Source organism: Opisthorchis viverrini (genome assembly GCF_000715545.1).
Source record: "Opisthorchis viverrini unplaced genomic scaffold opera_v5_34, whole genome shotgun sequence".
NCBI lineage: Eukaryota > Metazoa > Platyhelminthes > Trematoda > Opisthorchiida > Opisthorchiidae > Opisthorchis > Opisthorchis viverrini.
Genome location: NW_008751690.1, coordinates 2,476,048 through 2,485,551, shown reverse-complemented (window position 1 = coordinate 2,485,551; position 9,504 = coordinate 2,476,048). Strand labels below are relative to the sequence as shown.

The following is a 9,504-nucleotide window of genomic DNA, read 5'->3' as shown; positions in this document are numbered from 1 at the left end:
ACACCTAGGCTTCCCCTTGAAGTAAAATCCATATACTAGTAAACGTGAGATGTAAAATGCTAAAAAACGGAATAAGAGCGAGACCCAAGAACACAAAAAAGCGCACGAAAACTTACAGAGGCACCGTTTTACGGAAGTCGTGTATGTTTGACACTATTCTCAAGCACCTGCTTTTAACCACCGTATAAAATGGTAGGTTTGAGAACTAGCCGCTGACATACCAGACCCGTTTAGAATTTGTCTATTAACTGAAGATAATCCCAGAATAGTGCATTCAAGACAGCCACTGTATGTTCACCCAAGTTATATTTTTCCATTCCAAAGGTACAGCTGGTCGAGGTCTCTAGTGTTCGCAGCTGCTCCACACCAGTCAACTTACTTGTCTGTCGTTTCGCACTCGATGGTGAGGAAGTATACCCAATCGGTGCAAGTCAATCCGATGAAAATCAGCTCAGCAATCCGTGCAATATCTACTCCGAACAATTGTCCGGACCGCTTCCACAGTGGATAGTGGAACTGAAGAAAAAGGCGGAATTGCAAGATAACCACATGTGCTTCCGACATGAAATATTTTATGCAACTGCATGTGAGTTGTTTGGCAATTAACACCTGTGAATGATTAACTAAGCAAACCTTGAAATTCAGGGTTCGATATTAGTTCCAGTCCTCACATCAAGCCATCAGGCAAAAATAGCAGGAGAAGGACCCAAGCCTAATGATAAGTGTCTCATGGTTCCATTTTTTTTCAACAGACTCTAATGAACGCACTTTAATAGACGCTCAGAACTTGCCTCTTGAATGAGCTCACCAGTTAACTACCAAAAATTCTCATGTTATGGCTAGATTCACCTCGTTGGTGCCCAGGCGTGAATATATCTCATGGAACAAAGCTCGACATTGTGGCCCATGAAAGTATTCGTGTTCAACTGAAAGTACCACCTTCAGCCTCAACTAGGCATTGAATGTGTAAACCGACGGACACCTGGCCACACCTGTTACTTGGCTTTAAAAGCTAGCTAACTCTAACTGGGGACAAAGATCCCAAGGGCGGTCAGATTAAGTTCTGTTGCTCTTCATAGTAAAATGCTCTGGCTGTTGACCAATAAATTTAGCCCACCTTATCCATAGGATATAGGACCGCTAATATTTAGACGTCATGACATCAGTGGACAAGTCTGGTTTGAAGAACCCAGGAAAAAAAACTTGCCACAAGGAACAAGTGCCTCAATCTTCTCAACTTGGAAGTCTTTATGTCCACAGCGTTAGTCTTCTTGTGTCCTGTGATTTCAGAAGAAGCTGTGTTCACGTACACAGCTAAATGAGAAACGGTGTAGGTTTCAATTTTTCATGAGACAGACAATCAAACCACAGTGATTCTTGGTGCGATAAAGGTTCTTGCCACCCAATATATAAACATTCAAAACCTCTTTCATAAAACCCTGAAACTCGTTCTAATCGAGTCATTCTCGTCTAGCAACCCATAACAACACCTCGCACGACGTCTGACCAGCTTGATCGGTTTCAGGATATAATTTGCAATTCAAAGTCACTGGGTAAGCAGGATACGATGGACTGGCGAACGAGCAGCGTCTTTGACCATCACAGGAAAACATGTATACAGGTATGATGCACAAAACAAAACAAAATTCAGTCACATAATCACGAAATCCAAATAACAACATATAACTTATGCAAACAAGTGACCAAGAAGGCTCGGATTTCAGAGTTAATCGGCTTAACTTATGCAACAAGTGACCAAGAAGGCTCGGATTTCAGAGTTAATCGGCTCTTTGGGAACACTCGTCAAACCACATGATCACCTCGTCTGTGGGATGTCCGGAGTTCAAACCCCAGCATGGTCAAGTAAATGCGCTGCTGATGAGACATAATAAGAGCGAAACTCTATTCCAATGCCTCTTCTTTCTGGTGTGGACTCAACAGAGTAATTGTACCAAGGCAGGAGGACAACTGGAGCGATGCGAGCTCGAATTCTACAAATCCTGCAACCACATACGACTAAGTATAAACAAACGTTTATCATGGAGTCATAACCAGATCCTTATTGTAGGGGAACTAGCCTCACAAGCTAAGTGTTTCTGTTTAATCATTATCCTCATGAAGCCAAATATAAAGTGTATCCAACAGCACCTGTATACATACCAGGTCTGCCAAAACACTGGCATATTCCACGAAATACTGTGCGAATTGTAACTACACTTGGTTTCCTTTAGAAGAAATCTCTCTAGATAGAAATCCACACTTCAGATCAGAATGTTTAACAATTTAGTGCTGAATTCCTTTATGAAAGTTTGACCTGCACAAACCAACACGCTGCCAATGAGAGCACATGACGTCAGTAGCTGGTCGGTCTAATTCTTTTGTGTTATGCTTGCATTACGCGCAGAGATATAACTAGACCGCTGCTCTCTCTGGGCTTGTTTAGTCTAAGCCGATGGAACTGAGGTGGAAACATTGTGAAGCCACTCAGTGGAAGCTTCACATCTGTGTTCTCATTACTCATACGCTGTGATTCAGAGTAGAACCACTGATACTCCACATTACTTAGCTGACAAGGAAAAATAAATCTAACTTCACTTTCGATGGGCTTGGTTGTGGTAATCATCAGTACATTCTTATTGTTACAGATTTAATTCAATGAGCACTTGACCTACTGAGTGATACGTCTAGACTCACTGTTGACAATAAATGGAAGTAGCTGGGGGAGGGGCGAGAATGAATGCTGATGAGGGGAAGTGTGACGACACCGCGAAGAGTTTCAAAGCCATGAAGATTACGGATGTGGATGACTTTATCAGATGTGGAAAACAGAATACTGTGACCGGAATTTCTAAAGTGCAAGAGCAAACAATAGCATCCATCAGGTCCTCATTTCGTTTTATAACATTATTACTTACCCCTGTTTTAATCGCTAGCTATGTAGTGGTCTGACGACGAGAAGCCGAAAACGTTATTGCTCATCACTGTGTTCTTGCTGAAGCTATGAGAATAATCAAGCAAATGATGTTTTCTTTCAGTGAGTTACACTTAAAGAGTTCCGTAGCAATTCATCGAAATTCACAGGTAGCACGTGAACAGTTTTGCCTTGCCTGGACAACATCCGCTCTGTGTAGCTCGGTCCTTGATTGGCTTCAGTGACAATTGGATATCTCCTGACACACTCAAAGTATAGTTTCTCACGAATCATGTAATCATGTGCTGGTCGAGAATTCGGTCCAAACGACTACCAGTTAATAGAACATTACTGCGAAATGTCTTTTTTCGGAAATTCTTCCCATGTTAGTCTTCACATCCGCATTAGAAACCGAGCCAACAAATCGACTTTAACTTAATGGGCCGTTTTCCCCAAATATTTCGTCGTCCTTAGTGGTAGAGTAAGGTAAACATTTTTTCCACATTTCGCTTCATTTAAAACAGGAAGTAGACTAACCCGCGACGTAATCAAGGCCCGACTTCCGATGGTGATGGTTTGGTTGAGTACACACTTCTGAAGTAAGTGAAATCTATTCCCTAGTCGACGACAGCAGCAGACTGTCAGCGGACCCGCACACGAGCCTGCTTGTACCAAACATGGTTGACATTGAGCTACCTGTAGTCCAAAGGAATTTCTATGTAACCCAGCCACTTCAAAATAAGGGTTGAGAACAAGAGAGTGAATATATTGACCAATCCAAGAGCCATGACTGTCTATTTAGGCGGCTTAATAAAACATCGCACAGTATTCGCATGAAAATTGACTGGATTGTAATGTGATCACTCTGAACTGCTTATGACTAACATGCAGATATATTCAGATGAGAATTTTGTTGGCTGAGAAACATAAGCGTTACAACACAAATCTGTTCTGATTCCTATTGATCACAAACCGGTGAATGACTGGAACGACATAGAGCAACAAGGATTGCGTGATATACGAGGGTTGTGGCCCAAAGTCAGAACAAATGCAGCATGTGATCAACCTCATTCCACACTGTTTGAAGGGCTTGCTGTTGAACGGAGTGGACCAACGATCTTCTCAAGGGCGAAATGGATTGTGCTGCTTTTGTTTCTCTGTCACTACAAGAACCAAAAGGTACCATTCTCAACAACAGGCAATGCAGGAGTCTATATTCTGATTTTTCTACTGCATGGGCTTTTTGGAGTATTTCTTCGCCGAAGCAAAAGCGTAAAATTCACCTTAAGGAGGAAACTCACAGTTACATAGGTTAGAAGACTAAGTCAGAACATGTGATAAACCCAGGGATGTAATCTGAAAGAGGGCCTCGTCTGAGCTAGTGAAATTGTAGCTGACCTTCAATGAACTGATTATAGGAAACGCGGGGTTCGGTATCGGTCCTACTCCTCGTAACAGTCTGTACCTCAACATCCTGAGCAAATCTGCGGTTAAGGTAAGCGCTTCTGGTGACAAGGAAGAGTAAATAAAACACGGGTGGAACCACTACAGTGTTCGTTCACACATGTTTTGCGGGCTTCACAGGCCATCATACAAGTCCTTCGAAGTGAGCAAACTGTAGCTATTTGAGGACGGTCGTCTTGATTACGCGAACCACGTTGAACAAGATTCCACTTGATTGTTATCGACACCGAAGGCTTGCACCTTGGTTACACAAACCATTACTTGAATCGCTCCTGCTCTTGGTACCGGAATATTGACACTGGGTCTTAATGAAGTTTAAAAAAAATCAGTGAACCAACTGATTTTAGTGTTCCAGCATCTAACTGATGGTAAACAATAAACGTCCAGCTGTAATAGCCCTTTGTTTCCTATCTATCATGTCACGCGAAAGAAGCACCAGGGATGAGATATTGCCAGGTCGCTCAATCCCTAACAGGAACAGCCGAGATGCTACGATCAGTTTCGGACCACGAACTTTCCGGTCAACAGGTTTGCGCCCCGACCATCGTCTGTTGAGCCATCTTACTGTTACTGCATATGAAGGCAGTCAGTGTTTGCCTTCCTACGAAGAAGGCATGCAGATTGGGTTTTGATGAGACAGTCCTTTTTGCCTGGACAATCGGCTCTTGCTTTGGCGACTCATGATCCGCTCCATAAGCATGGTGATCCACTGGTGTAACGGTGAGACTACTGATGGGGAGGCACGCGAGTAGTATGTGTTGTTCGAGAAATTTTGCTTTGAGTCTTTTGAAAAGGGGAGATCTGTTGCGGAATTCGTGGAGTCGCTTTGTAACATTTGCTTGGAGTTGAGCGAGGAATGATTGGAGTCAATGAATCTCTGGGAAAGTTCAAGAGGATGCATTCGGGAGAAGACGGGTGTCCAGTTTTTGTAAATAAGATGCAAATTAGAGTTTTGCTTCCTTGTTCAATGGTCTGTAACCGGTCAATTGGCATTTCCTGATAAATAACTCCGCAGCGAAGGCCTTCTTCCACCGCTAATCTTGCACAACATCAGCACATAGCTATGTGGCGATAGTGTCTGGTTGAATGATGATGAATAGCCTGCCAGCCAACTGTCAGGCTCTGCAGACTGATCGGCAACCGCCTGACCAAAAGCTAATAAACAGGACTTAGCTCCCGATATACGGATACGTTGTCTGGACTACAAGCATGATGTTGGGCGACATCTTCTGAGGCAGGTATAACATACAGCTAACGGAACGAGAATGCCGTGACTGAACATACGAACAGAGCCAGCGTGGAATGTCTTGCCCTAAAAAGCAAGCATATACTTATAGCAGTCTAATGGTTTTGGTCTATCCTTTAGTCCGACGCCTAGAGGTCACCCATCTCAATGTGTTAATTTGACTAACCAATTGAAAAGATGAAGAACTCCAAGTTTACAGTCTGTCCTTAACAATTTCAACCACATTGGGCTACTATTTGGGGTAGTACCTACTGGTGTTGCCTGATAACTGGTATTCAATGCCCGAAACCAACGGGGTGTTAAATTTCGCCATACAATGAGACGCAGCGGCTACCCGTCCAGGAAGGGCTATTTTCCCGTTGAGTAGGTCCGGGTAACAGTTCTAAATCCTTATAGGCTATCTGCTCTCTACTCTTCACATGTGGATGGTTTTCTTCTGGCTACTTTTGTTACATAGAAAAAGATGGACTAACTGCATAAATTTCCCATCTTGTGTAGCGATTCTAACCAACTAATCAGAGTGCGACAATGCCAGTGATACGTGAGAAACATTGGAACGGAATGCGCAAAACTCCCTTCTTCTGATTGCCCACGACCGTACAAACAAGTGGTAACAATAGGATTCCGGTTCTCCTTTGAATTGATCAGTTTTTATCTAAATGGTCAAATTAGTTAAACGGTATCGGTTCCCCAAGCCATGGCGTTGTCAGCTGAGGTGGAGGGGACTACTATTCTGTCTCAATCACACCTGATGTTGTGCAAGCTAGTTGCAACAAGAATAAACTCTCGAATACTATGTGACTCGATAACGAGTGTACGTACACTTCTCCTTACAGATGCATCAGTTAAAACTGTATTGTAGCGATCTAGATGAAAATGTAAGGCTAGATGACTCAGTGGTTAGAGAGCGAGTTTACTGACAGGAAGGTTCGTGGTTCGAACCCGACCTCTGCATATCAACTTCCTCTGTATGGGCGTGGACAACCTGGCATTATCCCAGTCCTCGTGCTTCCTTTGGGTGGCACAGCACCTGGGCACCGAAGAGTTATTACAGCTGCACGAGTATCTTACTACCTATATGACAAAGTCTTATAGTTCCATGACAGTATTTTCAGGTCCGTAAGTCCGAATGAAAATGTTTATAACTGTGAACTTTTATTGCGGCGCTGGAAAAGCTATTACCTTTGGGCCGTTTCTGTTCCTTCTTCAGCCTTGGGTTGCCTGGTGATATTTATCACCACCATCAGTACAGTTCTGCTCGCGATTCGATATTACCTTCTGGTCCGACAGACAAAATCCGGGAGGCGCCGGAACAATGAAGGCTATTTAATGGCACCACCATCGTCAGCACCATCAGAAGTTTCGACTCACGTGGATGGCGTGGATGCAATCGGAGAAGGGAAGATGGATATTTTGGCCGATTCGGCGTTCTACCGTGCTCCGGGGTCGATAAGAGATAGCTACAAGCAAGCGCTTATTACTGACGGTTACCAAAAACTGGCCAACGGATTACGGGCCTCCAGAAACAGACAACCCGGAGTTTCTGCAGTGAGGTCATCAGTCAGAGCTTCGACAAGAGCATCACAACGCTGAATTAAAAGGTGATCAGGAAGCAATTCAAGCATAAAAGACCGAAAACCAAATAGTGGTGCTTTTTATGTATGCGTTCCTCCTACGAATGTAAATTATAAGGCAACAAACAAACAACGAAGTCTTTTTTGCATCATGACGAGATAGTGTTATCTATCGTCACCGGACCGTCTTTTTTCCTGAATGACGATCAGTTCAACAGTAATCCATCAAGTAACCACTATGGTATAGGGGATAGATCAATGACTTTATTTTCCCTGTACGTATCAAGTGACTAACCAGGGAGGACAGACAGAAGGATACTCGCTGTCTGGTTCATCAGATTCGGGAACATCCTTTCTATTCATCGCAGGAACCGAACAGGTTGAACAATTGCAACACTGATAGTAGTAAAACCGAACAGTCTTGATGATGTTTTTCTGAGTGTGAATCGGACGCATTCGCTTGAAAGGGACGACCTCCGGGGATGTGACAACTTTGAGTTGCTCCTTTAAGCCTTGTTTTGCACCTGGGGAGGTCACCTGTAAGTCTGGACCAGTTATCACTTCTGAGTTAAAAACCAATCTGTATCACCTGCCTTTTATCCCTACGGGTCACGTACATCGGGACTTTCATAACTGCATTACCAAGAAAACTATGGGCTGGCACTTGGCAGAAAATCACACCAAACTGAAGAGATTGACAGTTTTGTTAGTCAATGCCGGAGTGGATAGCATAAAATAGCACGGCAAATCTCCTGTGAGAAGAGGCGGAGAATACCTCATCCATAGTGTCCAATAAAGTATCTGCGTTGTTCATTGCAACTTATTGGGTGTTTTCTCTGAGCAAACTAAACCAAATTTTTGTAGGCTATCCTTTTTCTATGCGTTATGTATATGGTGCTTAGAAATGGAGTGGCGACCCCAGCTACTAACGGGACTTTTGATCTTACCCACATTTACTCAGAACCATGTGTTCTTTGAAGTTCATCGAAATGAACCCTTTTAAACAACGTGGTATAGCTGTAAGAGCGTACTCCTGCTAAGTAGTCCTTCCTCTCAATGATGCGGTCAATAATTAGAATGGCATGGAACTGTTTGATCTTATTTGATCAAACAGACAGACGGACTGTTGCCCTTCGTGTTTCAGAACAACTTAAAACCTTTTCAGCTTGATGTGAGTCACAAAATTTAGACCAGACAATATCACCGGATTCTGTTAGCTACATCCATCCAGAAGTTAACAGAACGTAGAAAAGACCACTGTTCATCGGTCCCTTCAGATGGTCTCCAAAGGTGGACACCGATAACTCCAAGCCGTTCACGAAGATGTGGTGGATTACCACTTACCGCTGATCGTGGATTGAACCAAAACTGGTGTGGCCTTCACCATGCAGAATGAAGCAGTTTAGTGGAAATCTGACGAACAATGATACAGAACAATTAAGACGTGACCCTATCACTAGTTATCCACCCGACAACTATTCCAAAGGTAACCACATTTCTTTCAGGTTTACATAGACAGTAAAATTGTAACCAAAGTGCACACCACACCATGAGATGTTGGTTGCAATATTGATGGAAGAAATAAGGAGCGCCGGGTGCATACCTTGCACACAAACGTCGAAGACTGACATCCATAGACGGAACAGTACGGGGTAGAGCACGTTGATGATCGGAAGTGTTAGACCATTAACTATCTTTAGGCGGCCAGAAAGTCACAGCTGAGTACGTGGTTAAAGCCAGACACAAGAGCGTAAGGAAAGTAGGTACATTTATTGGGACTTCACCAAAGGCATAGTGTAGAATGCATTCTGTCTTGTCAACTGAACTCTTATGAGTTTACAGAATGCGTATCACATATATTGCCAAGTAAGTGGGCGTAGTGCTGATTTGTTGACAGTACCAGTAATAATGGACAGTGAAAGTACCCAACTCTAAGAGATGGCGAAAGGTTGCGTGAAGAGTTAGCAGCTTAGAACGATGGAGGGGGAAGTGGACGTCGCACACATATGCATCGTTTTTTGTCGAGCAACAAGAAACACGATATTCTATCCGGTTACTATACCCGAGCGTTTCTATGCACAATTACTGAGTGTAGGCTTTGTCCCAGTTTCACGGTGGCATCACTTAATTAGTATGCAGATTGCCAAATACATGCTTTGTGGAGATGACCTCTCATATCAGTGTGTGGATGGACCATAACCGCAACTTGGATGGCAACAAACCTTTATTGATCTCTCGTGTGGTCCACGCTAACGGTACTTTCGTTCGTGCGTCATACGAAATGTAACATCGGTCAATAAGAGAAACTC

General features: G+C 43.4%; 1 protein-coding gene across 1 annotated transcript in view; it reads left to right on the top strand.

Annotated features, from left to right (window-relative positions):
- T265_02707 (hypothetical protein) overlaps positions 1 to 7,214 on the top strand; it is a gene marked incomplete at both ends in the record, with an annotated part of 14,967 nt that extends 7,753 nt beyond the window's left edge. Inside the window, 2 exons of the mRNA XM_009167009.1 lie at positions 325 to 586; positions 6,832 to 7,214. Coding sequence (XP_009165273.1) covers positions 325 to 586; positions 6,832 to 7,214 — 645 coding nt within the window. The remainder of the gene's footprint in view (positions 1 to 324; positions 587 to 6,831) is intronic.
- Positions 7,215 to 9,504: the final 2,290 nt, after the last annotated feature.